At 54.0% G+C, this 22,076-nt stretch overlaps 1 protein-coding gene and 1 long non-coding RNA gene across 12 annotated transcripts; one reads left to right on the top strand and one right to left on the bottom strand.

Moving 5' to 3' along the window:
* Window positions 1–988: 988 nt before the first annotated feature.
* SLC2A11 (solute carrier family 2 member 11) lies at window positions 989–21,633 on the bottom strand. Of its 11 annotated transcripts, none has more exons than XM_053664965.1 (16): window positions 21,137–21,631; window positions 20,818–21,021; window positions 20,007–20,084; window positions 18,110–18,234; window positions 17,410–17,666; window positions 14,355–14,453; window positions 11,749–11,909; window positions 9,341–9,465; window positions 8,000–8,129; window positions 7,308–7,456; window positions 4,293–4,480; window positions 4,058–4,168; window positions 3,363–3,464; window positions 3,215–3,290; window positions 2,859–2,986; window positions 989–2,609 (listed from the first exon to the last, which is right to left on the bottom strand). In XM_053664965.1, the coding sequence occupies exons 5-16, from the start codon at window positions 17,428–17,430 to the stop codon at window positions 2,409–2,411; spliced, it is 1,491 nt and encodes a 496-aa protein (XP_053520940.1). In that variant the 5' UTR covers window positions 17,431–17,666; window positions 18,110–18,234; window positions 20,007–20,084; window positions 20,818–21,021; window positions 21,137–21,631; the 3' UTR covers window positions 989–2,408. The 11 variants fall into 11 exon arrangements, with proteins under 11 accessions (XP_053520940.1, XP_053520951.1, XP_053520979.1 ...); XM_053664976.1 differs by having other exon boundaries at window positions 18,110–18,237; XM_053665004.1 differs by lacking the exon at window positions 18,110–18,234 and having other exon boundaries at window positions 4,347–4,480; window positions 21,137–21,632.
* LOC128627385 (uncharacterized) lies at window positions 6,824–11,382 on the top strand. Its single transcript, XR_008391566.1, has 4 exons — window positions 6,824–6,989; window positions 9,079–9,167; window positions 10,805–11,033; window positions 11,192–11,382. It is a non-coding gene; the product is annotated as an uncharacterized LOC128627385 (long non-coding RNA).
* Window positions 21,634–22,076: the final 443 nt, after the last annotated feature.

Raw genomic sequence — 22,076 nt, forward strand, 5'->3', positions numbered from 1 at the left:
TTCTGCGAGCTGAGGGTCACTGCCTCCTTACTGCCCTGGGCACTGCCGAGGACAAGGACTACAGTGAATGCAGGCAATGGGCCGAGATTCAGCTGAGACACGGAGAAGGTAACCCGTGTGGGTCCTGAAGGGGGGAGCCAGAGTCTCAGGGTCTGAAAGAGGGGGGCCTGAGAGCAAATGCGGAACTGACCGCAGCCTTGGAAGCAGCACCAGCCAAGCCTCGTGAGCCCTGTGTGGAGCTCAGCAGCTGGGCAGCCAGTTGACAACCTACCCACTCGGCCCCTGTGTGCTGGCCCACCAGGGAGCCTCGGGCCCAGGCAGCAGGGTCTGGAAAGCTGAGACTCACACTATAGCCAGCAAGGAAGGTTTGACACATCTGGGGAGGGGGCCACAGGGTGCTCTGGGCGGTGGGGAGAGGCCACGCTGGGTCTGGGGTCTGGATTGGCAGGCTGAGCTTCGGAGCATTTGGGTATGGGGGGGAGCAGTCCAGGGGGATTTGGGGCTTGATAGGGACCAGCAGAAAAGGACATGAAGGGTCTGGCTGAGTGCCCAGGATGGTGGGAGCCCTTCCGTCGAGAATGATCTGGGAACCTGAGGCCAGGGATTCACCCTCCAGGCAAGCCCTGGGGTCTCCACCAACAATGAGGGTGTCATAAGCTCTTGAGGATCAAAAAGAGGAGACAGAGGAAAGGCCAAACCAGATGCCTCCTTGCAAGAGCTCAGTCCCCTGCTGCCCTGTCCCACCGAGGGCAGAGGCTCTGCACTGTCCGCTTCCTAACCAGCTCTGGGTCAGGATGTCTGCCCAGGTGGAGACCCACAAGAGGGCCGGCTGGGTAGGGAGCGCCTCCTCTCTGACAGGGGCAGCACTGTTTCCCAGGGGGCCTGGGCCCAGTCTCTCCCTGTCTTGAAATAACCAGGCTCTGAGGCTGGTACCCTCCCTCCAACTCCCCTCCACAGGCAGAACACAGAGAACATTGAGGGCTGTGAAATTCACTTCTGTGTATGATACCATAATGATGGATACACAAAATTATACATTTATCCAAACTTGTACACTGTACAACCCCAAGCATGAAACTTTATGTGAACAATGGACTTTGGGTGACAATGATACGTGACTGCGGGCTCACTGGTTGTAGCAAATGCCCCACTCTGGTGGGAGAGGCTGCTAATGGAGGAGGCACTGTGTGGGGGGTGGGGCATACAGGAGATACACGGGAAATCTCTATTTTCTGATTTTGCTGTGACCCTAAAACTACTCTAAAACATTAAATTAAAAAAAATACAGATAAGTAATAGACAAAATATTTGTACAGACTCTCCATAAAAGAAAATAGATGAATGGCCATATGGAGCAGATGAGAAGATGCTCAACATTGTGAGTCATCAGGGAAACACCTCAATTAAACCACAGGACACCATTATGCATTCACAAGAATGACTAAATCAAGAAGGCGACAACACCAAGTGCTGACAAAGATTGAGAACATCTGGAATTTTTAACATTGCTAGTGGGAATGCCAAACAGTATAATCACTTTGGAAAAGTTTCTTCTCTGGCTAAACATACCTTCATTATTAAACTCAGCAATTCATCTACCCGCAAGAAATGAAAACGTATGTCCACACAGTGACCCGTCCAGGAATGCTCCCCAGTTTCATTCATGATGGCCTGAGTGCCCACCAACAGGCAAATGGATAAACAAGTTATGGTATGTCCATACAGTGAGATACTACTCAGAAATACAAAGGAATATATAGTAAGACATGCAACAAGCTGTATGAATTTCAAAAACTGTATATGGAGCAAAGCCAGACACAAATGCACACACACATCATGGAATCATGTCAAATTCTGAAAAACGCAAATCCGGTCAGTAGTGACAGAACACAGGTCAGCAGTTGCTTGGGGCTGCAAGTGGGATGGGTTACTGATTGCAAAGGGAGATTCGGGGGTGACGTGAATGTTCTACCTCGACCGTGGTGGTTTGGCAGTTTCATGGGCGGATAAAGCTGACAAAATTCATCAAATGTATACCTAATATGGGTACATTATTTTACGTAAACTATGCCTCAATAAGGTTAATTTTTTAAAAAATCAATTCCTCAGAAAATCCTCTGACCACGCCCGTCTTAAACCACATCACCCCACCCCCAGCCTTGGGTGTGCACACGCTGCACATGTACTTTTCTTCCACTGCATTTCCCTGAGTTTGTAATTATGTTTTCATTGGTTTCCTGTTTGTTGACTGTCTCTAGATGGGGAGTACCAAGAGGCACCATGCCCGCACACAGTAGGTGCTCATTTAATAAGCACTCATTAAGTGAACACACACAGGAGCTAGTGCAGGGAGAGGAAGCAAAGGGAAGGGCAGCAGCTGGGTCCGGGCCCCAGCCACACCTGCGGGGCTACAGCTCAGTGGACTGGATGACGTCCGGGCCTTTCCACCTGGGGCCCTGGCTCCGCCTGGGGAGGTTGAGTCTGCGCAGTTCTTCAGAGATCTCCAGGAACGTCTTGCCTTTGGTCTCAGGGAGGAAGAAGCCAGTGTAGATGGCCCCACAGACACAGACGCCAAGGAAAGGCACGTAGAGGAAGTGGGACAATCCCTCCTATAGGTTAAAAGACACCCTGAGACCCAGTGGAGCCCCATTTAGCCCCAAGACAGAAGACCGCATAACGGGTCTGGAAGAGGAACTTGTCTTTGTTTGCTTGGAATAAGCCCCACCCCCTTCAGCCTCAGTTCTCTTGGATGGAGGCCTCCCGCTGGGGTTTCCCTGCTGACAGGGACAAAACCAAAGGCAGCCCCCTCCCCTGCCACCCCCCACCCCATCTTCCCACCCTGGAAGGGGCAGGCCTACCATGAAGAAGGGGAACCCCAGCCCAACCAGGAAGAGCATGGTCCACATGAGCACCCCGCAGACCGTGTAGGCAGCGGGCCGCGCCATCTGGTCAAACAGCTCCGTGGCCAGGATCCCTGTCACTCCAGCTGGAAGGAAGGAGGGACAGGGGACTGCCATCCAGGGCTCCCTGCCCTGCCTTTCTCCCACCTTTCCCCCACATGGGAGTGGGGGCCCCTGGGTGTTCTTCCAGAAGCCTTGGTAGAGGTGGGGGTAGGGCACACAGGCAACATAGCATTTGCACCCACCCATCTTTCATCCGATGTCCACGGTCCTCCAGCTAGTCCCAAAGCCCAGACCTCCCTAAGCCCACTCACCGGGACCAATGCCAAAGCTGAGGATGAAGGCGAAGATGCAGGACATGGCCAGGTAGGGCATCCAGGAGAAGGAGCTCTGCCGCAGAGGGTGGAGTGAGGTGGAGATGAGCCAGCACCCAGCCCCCCACCCCTCACCCTGCCCAGCTACCTGCAGGCACAGGGCCACTGTGAAGATGCTCCCCCAGAAGGTCATCAGGCCGTATCCCCCCATCAGCAGCACCCGCCGGCCCACCCTCTCAATGACCACACACTGCAAAGGAAAGGGGACCCCATAACTGGTCCAGCCATGGTCCCCTTGGTTTGGGGGTGGGCAGTAGGAAGGGCCTCATGAGGAAGTTGGTGGTAGGGCAGGGAGCAGTTTATTGCTTCCAGAGATTAAGGAATTAATTTCCCATGCCCTGGCTGGTGTGGCTCAGTGGACTGAGTGCTCGCCTGTGAACCAGAGGGTCACCAGTTCGATTCTGAGTCAGGGCACATGCCTGGGTTGCGGGCCAGGCCCCCAGTTGGGGGCATATGAGAGGCAACCACACTTTGATTTTTTTCTCCCTCTCTTTCTCCCTCCCTTCCCTTCTCTCTTAAAAAGAAATCAGATCTTTTTTAAAAAAAGAGAAAGGAATTGATTTCCCAGAGGTCACTCAACTTCACCCAGTTTCTTCATCTGAAAATAGGGGCTTGAGTGCCCAGCAAACAGCAGGAGCTCAATAAAATGCTGGCTACCTCGCCATATTTTAACAGAGTGACCTGGAGTGGGAAATGGCTTAAAGAAGAGCACTTAAGTCCTCGGGGCATCAACGCCCCTCTCCCCGCAGGGTGGGCGCAGGACCAGCCCAGAGCCAGACTCACACTGACGAGGGCCGTGAGCAGCTCGCAGGACCCGGTCCCGATGGCGGCATACTGGACCTTCTCCTGGGGCACTCCTGCCTCCAGGAACACGGAAGAGGCGTAGGCGTACACCTGGGGAGGTGGGCGCAGGGCCAGCTCTGTGGTACTGGCGGGGCTCCCAGGGGCCTGCAGCCCGCAGCCCCCAGCCCCCATCCCACAGTTGGGGAGGTGGTTGGGGACACAGCAAGGGCCGCACCGAGTCATTCCCGCAGAGCTCCATGGCGCTGCCCAGGACCACGAGGCTCATCACCTGCCTCCGCAGGGTGCCATCCCGGAACAGCTCCCACGGGCGCCGTGCTCGCAGGCCCTGGCAGGCTGCGCACTCCTCCTCCAGCTCCGCCAGCTCCAAGGCCAAGTCCGTGGTGCCCCGCAGCCGCTGCAGTGCTGGGGCAGGAGAGGGGCTGCTGAGCCCTCCTTCCCCTGGCCTCTCTTTGGTCCCCCACAGTGAGCTCCCCACCCCAACCCCCCCCCTCTCTGGGCCCCCATGGTCACAAGGGGTGACGACCTTCCCGGCCCTGTCACTTCACAGGAGCATCATGGGCTGGGCTGGAAAGAGATTTAGAACCTTAGGATGCTGTGGATCCATCAGAGAGGACACAGCAATTATGACAGAGTGTTACCATCATCCCCAATCCTTCACCCTCTCCCTGTATCCATGCCCTTTGCTAGGGATTTTGCAGTAGCTTCCACACATCCTTGGCACTGGGCTCCACCATGTGACCTTCTCTGACCAATAGGATGAGTCTGTGGGGAGGGCACGCCCCCTGTTCCAGCCCATGCCTTAAGGGACCTTGCTCATTTCTATTTGCTCTTCTGCCATCATCATAAAAACTTGCCAGGTTAGCCCACTGGTGCCAGGAAGAGCAGAGATGGCCCCACTGGTACCATACTAGATCAGCCAACACCCAGTTAACCTGCATGAGTGACCAAACAGCAGAGCCACCAGCCAGGCACAGCCAACATCAGCCAGCCCCAGAGAACCCAGAGGCTTGAGCTAAGCAGTTGCTCCTTTTCTTGGCCCCTGAGATGCAGCGATTGTTAAGCAGAAACAGAAAACTGATGAATAAACCAGTACAAGGAGTGGGTGCCACCACAGCTAGGACCTGTGATCGGTGGTGTTGATTCCAGGTGCAGACAGAGAGTGATGAGGAGGCCGGACAAGTGACAGCCCGAGAGAGTGGGGCTGTAGCCTAGAGGAGGAAAAACAGACCCAGGGCACTTCCGCCCTGGGGCAGAGATCTCCATGTGTTGAAAACGAACTGTCTGCCTTTAGCTGAGTATTCTAAGCTTGCCTTACCACAAAGACATAAGCACAAAAACCTTCAGAAGGAACACAATTTAATAAAATTTACCTTATTCCATACTTGCAAGGTTAGTTTCCCAAAATAAACCAAAGCAAAACAAAACACCTCTTTTTTCTCTCTAGTCTCTCCAGCTGGCAAAAAGTCCCAAATTAAGTCACAGCCCGACAGCCTTACAGAATCTCCCGGTTGGAAAAAGGGGTCATTCCAGGGGCCTAAGGGTGTCGGTCGGCAGCAGCCTGCTGTGCCCCAGATTCCAGTAACTAGGTCTTGGGAGAGACGCATGTCTGGAAAAAACTGCGAGTGTGGCCTTCTGGCACCTAAATCAAATACATAGAAAATTCACACCGCTTTTTCAAAAACCATACTGACACACGTGCTGCCAGCCTGGATGAGGAGAGGCAGAGACCGTGTGAAACATATGGACTTTCGCACCCCAACTTTCTATAGGGACACGTCCAACATCATCTTCAGAAGGTGTCAAGGAAGGCATTAAGCAGGAAGGACATCCGGGAGGACAGAAGCAAGAAGCTGGGGAAGCCCTGGCCCGGGAGTGCCTCCCAGGGAACAGGGGGATCTGGCCGCATCCCCCAGCTTCCCAGCGGAGCCCAAGCACCGCTGTGGGTCGAGGCTGCTTCCCACTTCCTTGCCTCCCACTCCTTTGAGATGGAGGTGAGTTCTAGTCATGCCCTCCCACTTTCCCCACTGAATATGGGAAGGACAGAAGACTTGTGTTCTGGCTCCTAGGTCTCTGGATCCAGAGAAGACACAATAGACTTGATGTGATCTTAAGATCCTGGACTCCAGCCCTGGCTGGTGTGGCGCAGTGAATTGAGCACCGGACTGTGAACCAAATAGTCACTGGTTCGATTCCCAGTCAGGGCACGTGCCTGGGTTCCAGGCCAGGTCCCCAGATGGGTGCATGTGAGAGGCAACCACACACTGATGTTTCTTTTCCTCTCTCCCTCCTCTCTAAAAACAAACAAACAAATAAATCTTAAGGGGAAAAAAGAAAGATTCTGTACTTCGAGCTCGGTGCCATTGGACAAGACTTCAGGGGTCCCAGACAGCAATCAGCATGATTTACACAGGGGAGGGCCGTGAGTAATCACCGTGGCCACGACGGCACGCTGAGCAAAATGTATCAATGGGCCCTCCCTAATTCGACCCCCTTTGCCATATGAGAGGATATGCCATTGGTTTTCCCATCCCCTAACTTTGGGCCCCAAAACACGACTTTCTCGGGTCAATGGGATATTAAAAGGGCATGAGGGGACCAAAGGTTCTGAAAGTGCTTACTCGGCTGGACTTGCTTTTTTGTGCGTCTGCCATCACTGTGACAAGAGCATTCCTGAGCTAGCTGGCTGGTATCAGGAAAGGAAAGGCATGTGCAGCAGAGCTGAACTGCTGCGGCCCAGACCAGCCCGGACTGGCCACTCCTCGGCCAGCACTGACGCCAGGAGCCAGCCCAGCTAAGCAGCAGGGCCGTGTGGCCAGCGCAGCAAGTAGAAGATGCCGTAAATGACTGTTGCTTTGAGCCAGAGATTTGGGGATCGTTTCTCGGGCATCATTACTGTGGCCACAGCTAATGGGTAAGACTGTCAGCGGAGGTTTGGCATTGAACCCTGAATTCCTACCTGGTGCCTCATCTTGCATATGTGTTGCGGGGGGCTCTTTCTCTGCACCACCCTGGGGTTCCTGGGGGCAGGGGCTGGTCTGTTCCATCCTGCTGCCTTGGCACTCAGGACAAACCCCTCCGTAAAGCATTTTACAGGGATCAGTAGAGGCACAAAGAGAAGGACAACTTTTCCCTGAAAAATGAAACCTGAGAAAAGAGGACCCACATGCTCTCTCTGGGCAGAGGTGCCCATTGGTCAGGAGGATCTGGGAACGTGAAGCCACGGACTCACCTGCCAGGCAGGCCTCAGGGTCTCCACAGTCAATGAGGAGGTAGCGCGGGCTCTCAGGGAGCAGGGGCAGGGAGGCCAGCTGGAGCAGCCCGGGCACCAGGCAGCTGGCCAGCAGCAGGGGCCAGGCCTGTGGGCCACCCAGGAGCTCCCTGGAGGGGCAAAGGAGAGGTCAGGCCACACACCTCCTTGCCAGAGCCCTGTCCCCTGCCTGCCTGCCTGCTCTTTTGAGGGCGGAGGGTCTGCACTGCTCTGTGCTTCCTCCTAACCAGCTCCGGGCCTGGACACAAAGACCCCTCCCACTCGGTAAGGCCCCAAGGCAAGGCAGGGCTCTGGCCCCTTCTTATCCCTAACAACTCCTCTTTCCAGGCCCACTCGTGGCTGTCCCCTCTCCCTTCTGTGATGACCAAGACATGATCCCCTGGAAAAGCCCAAACATCTACCCTCTTCTCTGTCAAGACCTGCTCTCTGCTCCCTGATCTGGAGAGGACGGGAAAGTGTGGTCACACTGAAGTGTGTGTGGCTGACTGATTCCCATTTTGTGTGCTGACCAGGTGGAATCGGGCAGGCTTCGATACCTTAATACACAGAAGCAACGTTGTAATCTACTTAATAGACAGGGAGAAATTTAGGCAAAGAAGGGCTTTTATGGGCACCGCTTACACCACTCTGCACACGGCAGGGCACTTACTTACCTGAGTCCGACCACCTGGCCCATTACGATCCCCAGAGCAGTGAAGATGGCTGAGGTCATGGCCACGGCTCCTCGGAGCTCCTTGGGTGCACTCTCCCCCAGGTACATGGGCTGGATGTTCATGCTCACACCTGCCACAGAGTCGCCCTCAGGCTGGAACCCCGAGCCCTGCAATGCCCCGCCTCCTTGGCACCTCATCTACTGGGCCCCAGCGCCACCCACATGCCGCTCCCTCACCCTGCACACTTGGAGGGGCCCCTCCTCCCCTGCCTTAGGACCAGAGGGCTCCAGGTCTACCCCCGGGACTCCTCTCACCTATTCCCTCAGCACAGCCCCACCGTGGTCATCGACTCTGTCTAGAACCCATCACTGGGACACAGGGATGGCTGCAAAGGGCTCTGAGTAGCTGGGGCGGAAGAGGGGAAGGGAATGCCCACCAGCTGCCACAGCGCTCACATCAACGCCTTCACTGACCACGGCTGCTGTGGGCTTGCCCCTCATGCCCGCCTCCCCAGAGAGACAGCCGCAACCAGTGGGGAAACAGAACTGGACCCCCACTGCCCACCCCAGATGGCAACAGCTGGCAAAAGCTAGGAGGCCACAGTATTTGAGCATCGTGCCCCCGGGGTTTCCACAGGGAGTGCTGGTCCGCCCCCTCCCTGACCAGGGACCGGGAAGGCCTCAGTGCCTCCACAGTCGATGAGGAGGTAGCGCGGGCTCTCAGGGAGCAGGGGCAGGGCGGGCGCCAGGCAGATCCTCCCTCTGAGGGGACCTCAGCCTCCCGAGAGGCCCCAAGCCAGACAGACCCACTAAGACACTCCCAGGTCCTGACTCACAGAAACCATCAGATTGTTATACACATTGGTTGTTTTAAGCCACTGACTTTTAAGTACAAAAAAGTCTGTTTCACAACTCTAGAAAACTAATACAGACGTCAGCACCTGGCTGTTCAAACAGTAGGGTGTCAAGAGCGGATTGGGAGCCCCTAAAACTCCAGGAGGATGTGCTCTGCATTCTGCTCCCTCCCATGACAAGCCCCCAAAACTGAGGAGTCCCTAACAGGCTTTTCTGCCTCTGCAGGGAAGATCAGAGAACTCATCTGAGATGCCTTTACACCTTGGCTGCCAGGAAGCTCATGGCTTAGAATGTTGCTCAAATGCAGGACCTCTGTAAGTGCAGGTTTGGGGGGGGGGTGTTCTCATGTCCCTGTACGTTTTTGTTCTCCTATACCCACTGCGTGAGCCTTTTAAGGTAAAACATATTCAATCACTTTGCAAAAACAAGGTGGGAATAAGTGGACCAAAAGGAATGGGGAGGTAAGGTGAGGCACCCACCCCCATACCTGCGTTGACCCCCACGAGCAGCCGACCCAGCATGACCATCTCGAAGGAGCCCGCTCTGCGGCTGAAGCCAAACAGGACCGCTGCAGCCACCACGAACACGTTGTTCACCAGGAGGGACTGCTTCCTTGCAGGGAGCAGAACACAGGCAAGAGTGGTCAAGGTCAGTCCAGAGCAACTGACCCTGGGGACCCCTCTTTGCCACTCCAGCCAGCCCTGACCAGACCTGGGTGTGTGTGTGAACTGTGTTCAGGAGTCTGAGTCACATGGATGGAAATGACCACCAGCTACTCACTGAGCCTGGGGTCCTCTGTGGTATGTCTAGAGGGCCCACTCCCACTCCCTTCCCCCAGCACGCCCCAATCACTCTCCTTTCTGCCAGTACCACAGCTTAAAATAACAGGACTTCTATTTTATGGCTTTATCCCTCAGATTAAGCACCACTCTCCCCAAAATCCTTTATGAAAAGAAAGAACTGGCATCCGAATCAGAACCTGCCAGATAGCTAGATGATGCACGCTTAGTTCGATGGGACAAACCATGGACAGGGAAGGGGACACTGGGGATGGACAGTGCTGAGTCTGAGTGAAGCACTGCTGCAGCTGTCCCGCCACAAGCCCAAGGGCCCAGCCGACACACAGTGAAACCGGCAGCCAAGGGAATCTCAGAGGAGCGGACCTGGGGCACCGAGTAGCCTGGAAGTCACCCACCTATAGACTTCCTGTGTAAGATAAAGGGTCTCCCGTTGTTTTGGCCAACTGAGTCCTGCTGTTTTACTGTTGACAGTGGAAGGCATCTTAACAGATACACCCGTTAAATACACAGACATGATACCCATGCAATTTGCATCCGACAAAGGAAGTTACATCAGGGACAGAGGAAGGATGGGTGCCGGTGGAACGCATAGTTGCATTACGAACCCCATCGCCCAGAAGCAGGTGATCTCACAGTTTAACAACCTGCTGGAGATCCCACACCTTCAGGACCACTAAGGCCACCCAAGGATGAAGATTTGGGTCAGCCCAGTGGACAAAGAGCCTCAACCAGGGGACGTGCTGGCCAAGGACAAGCGTGAAGAACTGGAGGTGGGAGTCACTTCTAAGGCAGGCAACAGCTTGTGATCAGTTCCAAAACCAACAGGTAGAACTTCTGCCTGTGTTTCTGGGCTGCCTGTGTCACGTGCTCTGAAATAAACTCATCCAATCCCAGCCGAGTGGCTCGGTTGATTGCAACATCATCCCATACACCAAAAGTTTGCATGCTCCATCGGGGTCAGGACACACACCTAAGCTATGGGTTCAATCCCCAGTCAGGGCGCATACGGGAGGCAACTGATCAGCGTTTCTCACACTGATGTTTCTCTCTCTCTAGAGATCAATAAACACATTTTTGGGTGAGGGCTTTTTTAAACGTTAAAAAACATAAAGCTGAAAAAATGCATTCACGACTTTCTTTTCTTCGATTAGCTTGCCCTACTCTTTCTTCCTCTTCCGGTTTCCTGTGGGGCGTCTCAGGGGCAGTGAGAACACCAGTAAGTGTGTGGGTCAACTGCAGGGCTGGCAGACCGTCACCACGTGGAAGTCCCACACTCATCAGGAGCGTCCCCTGATGGTATTGCATCGGTATCCGCCCCGGTGGCTGTGACAAGATGACGCTCTGAGCATCTCACTCAGGGGGAAGTGAACACGCGCACGGGTACGTATCACGGGATGGCCGAGCAGTGTGAGGAGGGCGCCTGCGGAGCTGACTACATGGGTGAAGTGTGTCCACGCCCGCTGGGTGGCTAGCAAAGGGGTGGCCTGTGATAGCCATTTGCTTTCTGCCTGCCATTGCTTTTCTCCCCTCTTTCACAGGCGACTCAAGATGGGCCCGGATTCTGAATTCTGAATAGAGACACGGGGGACAGAATGCACCTGCAGTTGGCATGCCGAAGCCACCCCCCCGGGGGGCAGGTGCGCAGGGCTGGCTGTGACGGTCCTCGGCACGGCCACGGGGCTGCCCCTCTCGAGGCCTGATTTCTGAGCACTTCACTTCACCCCGTGAGCTGCCCCCGTGTCCTGCCAGTTACTACAATTTTCAATTAATTAACCCAGAGTCTGTCTCTCTTGTTTGACACATAGGCACTGCATCAGTTGGCTTCCAAGGGGGAAATGAGGCCCTGGGAGAAAACACGTGTTTACGATCAAATAGCATTTTCAGGCAGACGTGGCACTGGAAACTCGAGTCCTCCCTCGCACAGAGCCCGGGACTCCTTCCTCTACCAAGTCCGCTTGGAACTGGGCGTCTCATGTAAAACCACAGGCAGAGCAGGAGGCCGGGGCCTGCCGGGCACCCTCCTCCCATATTCCTCAGCCTGCAGGCTGGGGTGACCCTCACTAAAGGGAACTGGGGGTACACAGGGAGCACTTACCTTCCCAGCATGACGGCCAGGGGCCCTGCAAGCAGCGCCCCAAAGAGGCCCCCCAGGGGGTACAGAGACACAATGAGGGACCACACGAGCAGAACCAGGTGGTCAGGCAGCGGCTGGCCAGAACGCGCCTGCCACGTCTGATTGGTGAACTCCTGTATGTGCTGTGGACAGAGACACCAGTCAGCCTCCCAGGCGAGGACCACAAGGAGAGGCTGACCCTGCAGAGAAGGCACCAGGTCTTCCTAGCAATTCTCCTCCCCTGCTGTGAGCAGAACAAACTCCAGACTCGCCTGAGCACTGACTCACTATCATGCACAGCGCCCCCTGGAGCCCAGTGCTGGACAGTCTCCACTTGCCCTTGGAGCCCACTGTCACCGGCCCACCCTGCTTTGGGCCCTGGAAGCCATCTTCATGGCCCCCATCCGCTGGCCCCTGGCTGACCAGCTTTCTGCTAGAACTGGCCGGTGGAGAGCACCAGCAGGGCCTCAGAGGGAAGGGAGAGGGTGTCTGCTCCCCTCTGAGCCACATGGTGCTTCCTCTGTGCCCCTAACCCTGCATCACTATCACTGCTGCTCCCCCACCGGCCTGTGTGCTCCCAGCACCCCACTCAGCCCTTTGTAAGCCGTCCTTTGTGGTACCCAAACCTACCTGACCAGTCTGGAATGTGCTGCACGCTTCCCCGGGACCTTGCTCATGGCAAGCCCTGGGAAGTGTGCATCTGTTAGAGACACGTCGCTCTGCCCATCGTTAAGACTGGGAATCGGGTGAATGACTTGCCCGCCGCCTCAGCCACAGGTTAGGGCTACTGCCAGGTAGTTCAGACACCCCAGGACCCCACCCCCAGATCTGCCTCTCAGGACAGTGTGCGAGGAAAGACCCAAACACCCTCCTTGCCTTGGTGAGAGACCAAATGCCAGTATCCGGCTCCTCAGGCCTCCCAGACGGATGTGGGGGAGGACGTTAGGAGGGCAGTGGGCTGGGTGTCAGGCCAGCTCCCTCCTGCTCAGGCTGTCAGCCTGGCACCCGCTAGGTTCCTTTGGAGGAATGACCTGTCCAGAGGAGCTGACCTGGGCTGGAACTCAAGAGTGACCATTCAGTGTGGTAGTGGAGCCCTTTGGGGCCAGGAGAATCCCATTTGGGGGGACTGGTGATGGCCCACAGGAGACAAGGGGTGAGAGTGCCCAGCCAGGAGGTTTGCTCTGAAGTGGGCACTCCCACCCTTGTTCAATGAACGCACAAATAAGCACAGCTAGCTCAGACCCCCCCCCACTCCCCAGAAGCCATCATTTCATTATTTCCTTATGGGGCTGGGCTGCTACAATTGTTTCTGCTCAGAATGGGCTCCCACCTGGGCTTCTGCTACCGCCCAACGTGAGTGCTCTCCTGTTTTCAATTACAGCCCCTAAAATGTGGTCACCTGAGCCAGACGTAGCCAATGGAAGTGCTCCACCGTCTGAGCCACACGACTGGGCTGGGGTGGGCATGTGACCCAAGCCACCTGGTCACCCTTCCCAGGCCTTTCTGCTGGAGCTACCCAGGAAGACTTATTTGGGGCCTCCCAACTAGCAGAAAGTGAATTGGTGACAGCTGCTCCCTTGTCACTGAGTGGAGCCTGAGGCCCAGCAGGAACAGGAGAGCCCCAGTTCCATCCTGGGGCCTGGTTCCTGCAGCCCCCCCCCCCCCAATGGAGCCCCGCGTTCTTCCCAGCTCTGTGACAGGACACTTGCCCTTCTTACTTAAGCAAGTAAGAGGAGGCTTCTATCACCAGGGCACAATGACCCATCCTTTCCACAGGCCCGCACTCAACATCCACAGGGGTCAGGCCAGCACCAGCTGCTGGGGACTCACAGGAGGAAAAGATGGACCCAAAACAACCAACACACGACCCGCACCAAGGGCTGGGGAGACAGGGGTGACTTCCAGCTTGGGGGTTGTTTAAGGAAGGCTTTAGGAGGGTGATGGCATCTGGAAGGTGGTTCTTGAGGGGCTTCCCAGAGAAAGGAGGGTTCGAGGAAGGGCTGTGTGCCCCTGGGGAGCTGCATAACCCGCTTGGGTAGTGCCACTGGGGAATGAAAGTAGACAGATGAAGGCTCTGACCCCAGACTCACACAGGTGGGTGAGTCTGCACTCGTGCCTGTAGGCACTAGGAAGACGCAAAATGTTTCTGGGCTTGATCAAACTTGAGAGGACCTAGAAGGGGCGAAGCTGAAGGTAGGAAGGTGAGTAAAGAGGCTGGACCAGCAATCCAGGCAGGAGAGATGGAACCTGAACAGGGGCTGAGGCAGAGACATGGGGAGAAACAACTGCATGTTAGAGACAGTTAAGAAGGACTTGGTGTCTGAGAGAGGGAGGGTGGAGTAAAGGCTGACCCCCAGTCACTGGGTGGACAGCGGCAACTGACATCAGGGAACAGGAAGAGTGTGGGTTCAGAGGAGGATGCGGAGTTGGACTTGAACTTGCAGGACCTATGAGACATCCCAGTGGAGGTGGAGGTGTGGGAGAAAACCCCACCAAGCAGGTGCTGGCCTGAACCCCCACAGGGGCCAACTGTCAGCCCACACCCAGCACTCACTTGGCTGGCGATAGTGGGCACAGGAGGTACATACCAAGGTGGGGGCATTGATGATGGAGAGGTTATAGCCAAATTGAAAAGTCCCACCAATGCCAGCTGCACAGACGGTCATGAGCAGGACTCTGCCCTGACTCTAAGGAGGGAAGGGAGAACACAGAGTGGTTAACAACAGCCTCCGCCTCCCTCCCAGGACCAGAACCTACCAATTACGGCATCACAATTGGTTTGAACAAGGCAATGAGGGGAAACCGAGGCACAGAGGAGTTACCCAGGTCCCATGGCTGGCAGATAGCAGAGCCCAGCCTTCTGCTCTGAGTCCAGGACTTCACTACCTCCCCACCTCCCACCTGTGCTGAGGACAGGTACAGCCAGGGACAAGACAGGCACGCATCTACCCTTTGGTGAGATACTGTGAGGGAGTGCGGGGGGAGGCGGGCAGAGGAAGAGGCTCCAGGGGGCGGGATTCAGCCACGGGTCTGCAGACAGGCCCATGACAGGCACCCTGACCGCCCACGATCCCTACACGGCCGACATAACTTCCTCCCAAGCCGTAGGAGGCAGTCAGGGGAGGACCCAGGGGGTTCGTCTCACTGTGGTGGCCACATTGAATCTCGGCACAGGCCGTCTGGAGCTGAGGGTTCCACTAAGATGGCAGATCTACAGGAAGCAGCAACAGACACAAAGCCTGATGATAGGTGAGCCCAGCCCATGTGGCAGGAGACGCAGGGCTCCAAGACAGCAGGAAGTTGTTTAATTCACTGAGACGGTTCATGGAAATTGCCTAGAGCCATGACTGCTCATGAAAAACACTCAGACATTAGCTATGACAGTGATTATTAATTCAGTTAACAAATATTTTTTGCCTCCCTACTATGGCCCATAAACCTACTGTTCTGGTGATGAGGGAACTTAAGAGTTGGGAAATTTAGTTTTAGGTCCTAGTTAATAAGCCTAGTAGTTAATGCATGTGAAAAGCTGTTGCTTCAGGATCTACAAGTACTGTCCACCCGGACCCCAGGAGACCACAGCCATGGACCTTCGTGCTCCACAAGAGACCATAAGCGATCAAGGTGGTCTCCAAGCCATTGTGTTTCAGGCACAGACAGTCCATAGCCCAAGACACAGATAAAGAAAATTGCCCAGGACACAGGACACAGATAAAGAAAATGACCGGTCAGCAGATGAAAGGATGTTAGGGGAAATTGCTGGACTGCAGCTTTTACCTGATTAACCTCTTTCCTGAATTCCAAATCCCTCACACTCTTTCCCTTGAACTCCAGACCCTTTACCTACACACCTCTGACCGGTTTTAAGAAAGGCTGGCTTGAAAGGAAATGTAAGAGGATCCGTTGGGTTATACAACCCGCCATCTTCTCAGCTCGCCGGCCCTCTGAATAAAGCGCCCATGAAGAGTCCATCCCTGTCTCTGCTCACTGGTTCTGGTGGTGACAGGCTGCACAAACACCAACTTTTTTGGTTTCACTAGGTGCTGGGGATATACCAGTGAACAGAAGAGACAAAATCTGTGACCTCGTGGAGATTTCCTTCCAGGGGGGGAAAGACAGGCGACAACAACATGGACAAGGGAAATATACAGTGCTGGGAAGTCAGCTGGTGCGGCTGAGACCGAAGAAGAAAAGGGTGTGGGGGAGTGTTTGCAGAGGGTGGTCAGGAATGTGTCCTAAGAAGGTGGCATCCGCACAGACCTAAGGGACATCAGGGAAAGGGCCGTCCAGATAGCTCCTGGAAATCAGTGCAGGTGGGGGGGAAGCCCAGAGATGGGGCAGGCGGTGTGGACTGCCCCCATTCTCTCAGCGATGCAGGAGGTAGAGAAGGTTTAATGGGAGCATGGAGAAGGAGGTGAAGGCTGGGGAAAGAGATGAGGGTAGGAAACAGTCAAAGGGGCCTAGGCAGCCCCGGTCGCAGCGTGTCTGGCCTGCACGAGGACACAAGGACTGCGCAGGCATCACCAGGGATGCTGGAAGGTCTTGCAGATGTGGGAGCCCATGCAATCCTGCACTAGCCCTCAGACCATCCCTGTGAAACAAAAAGAGCACCTGCCTATGCTCTTTTGAGCCCACACAGTGTACAAACAAGCACGAGATATTTTTTGTACATCTGACTTCTGTGTTAAGCCTTCTGTAGTGGCTGCAGCTATGCAGTTCATTCCGGGCCACAATTCCTCATCTGAAACGCCAGGGCCGAGCGGGTTTTGGAATTCTGACCTTTGCAGATCACTGGAGGGCATGAAGCGCACACACATTTCTCCAGCATCAAGGGTAACAGTGGCCGGTATGCGCGTAGCGGGAAAGGTGGTGCAATCATTCCAACAGGACACCAGTAGCGCGTGTGGGCTGAGAGGTGGAAGCGCACGCGCAGTGGACCTTTGAGGGAGGCGCAAATCAATCTGGGGGCCTAAGCTGTCGCGCAAGCGCAGTGTGTGTTGCAATGGTGAGTGAGCTTAGTTTAGCCACCCCCAGAGCGCACGGCCAAGGCGCACGCGCAGGGGCACAAAGAATTAAAGGGAAGGGGTCGTCCCAGGAGTCGGTCACTAGCATCCGAGGCTGTAAGGGTAGCTTCTCTTCGTTTTCCAACCCTTCTTTTCCGCACTTCTGTGGTTGAAAAGCCACTCTTTACTCGGCTGAGCCTGGGGCCCACCTGTGCACTGAGAGGGACCTCTGGTGCAAGATACCCCGGCCGATCCCCCCTGCATGCACCTCTGCAGATCGCAGCCGATAGTCTGATCACCGCGCTACAGACTCACCCGAAATTCTGGCCCCTCGTTCCCTCCCTCCGCCGCTGCAGTCTCTGAAATAAATCTCTGCGGGCCCCTGCCTCGCTCCTTCTCGAACCTCCGTCACCGTCCCCTCTATCCCCTCTGCCCAGCTTCCGTTTACCCCAATCTGGGCTCCCAGTTCACCACCAGTACCCAGGAGTCCCATGTCCCCGGGAGGCCCCTGACCCGGGCACATTCTGAAGGCCGAGCCCTTGATTCTAAACAGACATCTTCATCCTCCCGCCGTTCAGGGGGGACCCACACTTTCCTTAGAGGAGGGGCAGAATTAGGAAGAACCAAAAGACAGACCCACCAGTCTCTGGAGCGCTCTCATCTGTCCCTTCTGACAGAGCAGGTGACTTGAAGGCGGAGAGCCGGTCTCAGGTTGCCGCTGGGGAATTCATTACATGAGGGGCCGGTCAAGCCTCCAGCCCGGACGCACTCAGAGGTAAGGAGCCAGGGCCCACTGGGCTGGATTAATTTTTTATTTCTCGGGGATTCTCACACCCTGCACGGAATCCATGAGTAGGACAACGCCAAACCGAAATCAGACCTTGCCAAAGACGCTATCTGTGGGTCACAGAAACTTAGACCTGAGCATGACGGAGCAAAGACCCATAGACATACACCAGACATATTTACCAGAACAGATACTGCAGCATCATTGTTGCTCATACTTCATTTTTGGTTGATTTTTGCTGCCCTGAATTTTGAATCATTTCTAAAAACACCATTTTTAAGGGAAAATGCAATACATAAAACATTAACAGTGCAAACTGCATGCTTTTTCTTGTGCATCTATTGAGATGATCATAAGGGCTTTCCTTTAAATTTTTAAAATTTCATTGATATTAAAGAGAGACGAGAAAGAGAGAGGGGGGAGAGAAAGAGAAGCACAGATTTGTTGTTCCATTCATTTATATGTTCATTTGTTGATTCTCATCTGTGCCCTGACTGGGGATCCAACCCACACCCTTGGCCTATCAGGAAGCGGCTATAACAAACTGACTTACCCAACCAGGGCCAAGGATTTCTCCTCGACTCTGTTTCAGAGCTCAGTTACCTCAGTAGCATTCCTACTGGTAAACTCTCTTTGAATTCTCCAGGTAAACAGAGTTGGCTCATAATGTAACTGCAACTACTAACACATTGCTTGTTTCAGTTGCTGATAATTTATTTAGGTAATTTTTTTTCAAAACAACTTTTTCCCCCCTCAAAAAAATCAGAGTTAAAAACAATGGCCTAATCATAACCGGTGGTGGGACAATTGATTATCTCTGTGGGAAAGTGAAAATGGGCCTCTGCCTCAGCCCATTCATAAAACCAGTTCGGGTGCGCACAAACCTACTGCAAAAAGAACACTAAACATTTTTTAAAATATTTTTTGATTTATTTATCTTTAGAGGAGAAGGGAAGGAGAGAGGGAGAGAAACATCAATGTATGGTTGCCTTTCGTGCATCCCCTGCTGGGAACTGGCCTGCAGGAAACCAGCCTGCAACCCAGGCATGTGCCCTGACTGGGAATCGAACCGTGATTGTCTGGTTCACAGGCCCGCACTCAATTCACTGAGCTACACCAGCCAGGGCCAAACACTAACCATTTTTGAAGAAAGTAAAGAATACTTTTATAACTTTGGGATAGGCCTGGCTGGTATAGCTTTGTGGATTGAGGGCAGACTGTGAACCAAAGGGTTGCTGGTTTGATTCCCCGTCAGGGCACATGCCTGGGTTGCAGGCCAGGTCCCCAGTGGGGGATGCATAAGAAGCAACCACACATTGATGTCTCTCTCCCTCTCTTTCTCCTTCCCTTCTCCTCTCTCTAAAAAAATAAATAAAATCTTAAAAATATATATATAACTTTGGGATAAGTAAGGATAAGCCACATAGGTTTCTTACGAAGACTTAACATCATTAAAATTAATTAAAACTGTGTGTTAACTCAGTGAGATACCACTTCACACCCATCAGAGTGGCCCATCATAAACAAATCAACAAACAACAAGTGCTGGCGAGGTTGTGGAGAGAAGGGAAGCCTCGTGCACTGTTGGTGGGAGTGCACACTGGTGCAGCCACTGTGGAAAACGGTAAGGCATTTCCTCAAAAGTTAAAAATGGAACTGCCTTTGGACCAGGCAATTCCACTGTTGGGATTATACCCTAAGGAGCGTGAAACACCAATTCCAAAGATCCTATGCACCCCCGTATTCACAGCAGCACAATTTACAATAGCCAAGTGCTAGAAGCAGCCTAAGTGCCCATCAGCAAATGAGAGAATCAAAAAACTCTGGTACAGTTACACAACGGAATTCTGTGCAGCAGAAAGAAGGAGCTCCTCCTACTTTTCGTGACAGCATGGGTGGAACTGGAGAGCATTATGCTAAGTGAAATATGCCAATCGGTGAAGGACAAATACCATATGATCTCACCTATGAGTGGAACCTAATCAACAAAACAAACAAGTGAGCAAAATAGAACCAGAAATGTGAAAATAGAGAACAAACTGACAGTGACCAGAGAGGAGAGGGTAACTGAAAAGGCGAAGGGCCATCAAGGAACATGTATAAAGGACCTAGGGACAAAGACAAGGGGAGGAGGGGCTACGATTGAGTGTGGGAGGTGGGGATGGGTAGGGCAAAGGAGAGTAAGGAGGGGATACTGGGGACCATTGTAATTGAACAACAACAAAAAACCAGAAAACTATGTATTAAAAGACACCATAAAAAGGTGAAGCTAAAAGCTACCAACTAGGAGAAGGTGTCCACAAGCATTCGACCAACAAAGTGTTTGTATTCAGAATATGTAAGAAATTCCCACACATCAGTAAAGAAAATGGGTGTAGGCTGTGAACAGGAAATTTACAGAAGAGGAAACTGAAGTGGCAAACAACCAAAAAGAATAAAAAGATGCTCACCTGTTGTTAGCAACCAGGAAATGCAAATGGAATCCACAACATACATTGTTTCACACTCAACAGGCTGGCCGATTAATTCTGGCAATACCAAGGAGGTAAGAATCAGCTGGAATGGCTCGTATGGTTGATGAAAATATAAATTGGTGCAGAAACTCGAAGAGCCATTTGGGTGTATCTAGTACATTGACGCTGGAAATACCTGGTAACCCAGCAATTCCCACAGTTCCACTCCTGGGTTTGATTTAGAGAAACTCTTAACCCCAGGCTCATGAACTTCTGCTCACAAATGTAGCATTGTTTCTATCAGAAAACTGCCAATCATCAGGAATATGGAGAAACAGATTGCGATACACGCTTGAAAGCCACTGGTGAAAAGCAAGGAACTGGAGGGACCCTATCAACACAGGTAAATCACAGTGTTGTGTGAATAAAGATGTAGAAAGTGGCACAGACTCTAAAGCCTTTACATGAAGTTTGGAAATACACCAAACCACGCCTTATGTCTTATATTGGGTAGGAATATACACACATGTAGTAAGAACTTGAGGGTGTGCATGGAACGATAAATGCCAAACTCAGAACTAGATTTAACATTCTGAGTCCAGGGCCTTGCCAGGCTGTATGTATGCCACCCGGATCACTGCTGTGAACATACCTGGTTGCCCACCCTTCCCCTTCAGTTCTCCCTGAAATGCCACCTGACTACCTTACTGGATCAGGCTCCCCGCTCCCCCGCCCCCGTGCATGGGTTCCCCATTAATTTTTACCCCTAGGCCAGGAAGCTGGAGACTTCTCTTTGGCAAATATTAACCTTGAGTATACGAAAGCCATGGTTGTATTTGTGGGCCCAGTTTTGATGCCGGTCCTCTCAACCCACAGTGGGTGGCTTCCGCCTCCTTTACTGCGCAGTCTCAGACTCTACAAGGTCAAGCATGTGCCCGTGGCAACCTGCCCACAACAATCCTGCTGGAAGTCGGAGTTGGTCTTTCTCAGCTCCAAGTCCAGGGAGCGTACCCTGAGGGATGAAGACAAGCCTGCCTAGCCCCAACAGCGCCCCCAAACCCCACACAAGTTTGGGCGTGTTGAACACCCTCCCTTCCTGCCCTGGGCTTCCCGCGTTTGCTTCTTACCTAGTCTCGGTTTCCCGGGTGAGAAGGCGAAGGTGGGGGTCAGGGGAGGAGGGGGTGACCTGCCATCAGCTGTTCATGGACTGCAATGGCCTGCGGGCAGTCCTGGGTGATGACACCCCTCCCTCGCCTTGAGAGTCCACGCCCTCACGCTCCTTCCTACACGCTAGGGCTTCCCATTCTGCAAATGGGAAAACTGAGGCCCACAGCGACGGGGATCTTCGCCTGGCACTGGGCGGGAAGCCGGGAGGAGCGCGGTTCACACTAAAGAATAATATACCGTAGCTTAGCAGCTGGCACTCACTCCACCGAATCTGCCCCCACCCCCGGCCTGCTGGCTCTTCTGCTCCCTACGCCTGCAGAACTGGCGGGGCCGCCTCCCCGACCCGGATGGCCCCACAAAATGCCTTTGCTGTTACTCAGGCCCCGGGGACCTGGGCTAGGGAAACGGGTGTCCCAGGACTTTGGCCTCTAGACCCTCAGGGAAGCCATCGACCCCGCCCAAGGCCCCGCCCACTCCGGTTTTCCAGAATCTGCCCGACACCACGATACTGGCTCCGGCCGCGAGGGGGAGACAGAGCCCGGGCTCTGAAGACTTCTGTTCCGCCGAGCTCCGCCCCCTCCGCAGCGTTTCGTCTGGGCAGGAGAACAAAGAGGCCTAAGCCAGCGCTGCCCCAGGTGCAGTGGCTGCATTGCTGGGCCGCCCCGACCCAAGTCCTTCCTGATCCGTGACCCCCGGACTCAGGCGCCCCCGGCTCTACCCGCCCTAGGGTGATTTCACTTCCTCTGTCGGGTGCAGCTGGTTAATTAGGCACCAGGTGGGCTTGGAGGCCTGGCATCAAGACCCACCTGGCTTCTACCATACTGTGTGCCTACCCCCATGCTCCACGAGGGTGGGGCAGGAGTCTGGGTAGGCGCTTTCCTCCTACATCCAGGACTGAGG

Source organism: Artibeus jamaicensis, unplaced genomic scaffold (genome assembly GCF_021234435.1).
Source record: "Artibeus jamaicensis isolate MK-2021 breed Jamaican fruit bat unplaced genomic scaffold, CSHL_Jam_final contig_1128, whole genome shotgun sequence".
In the NCBI taxonomy this organism is placed as follows: Eukaryota; Metazoa; Chordata; class Mammalia; order Chiroptera; family Phyllostomidae; genus Artibeus; species Artibeus jamaicensis.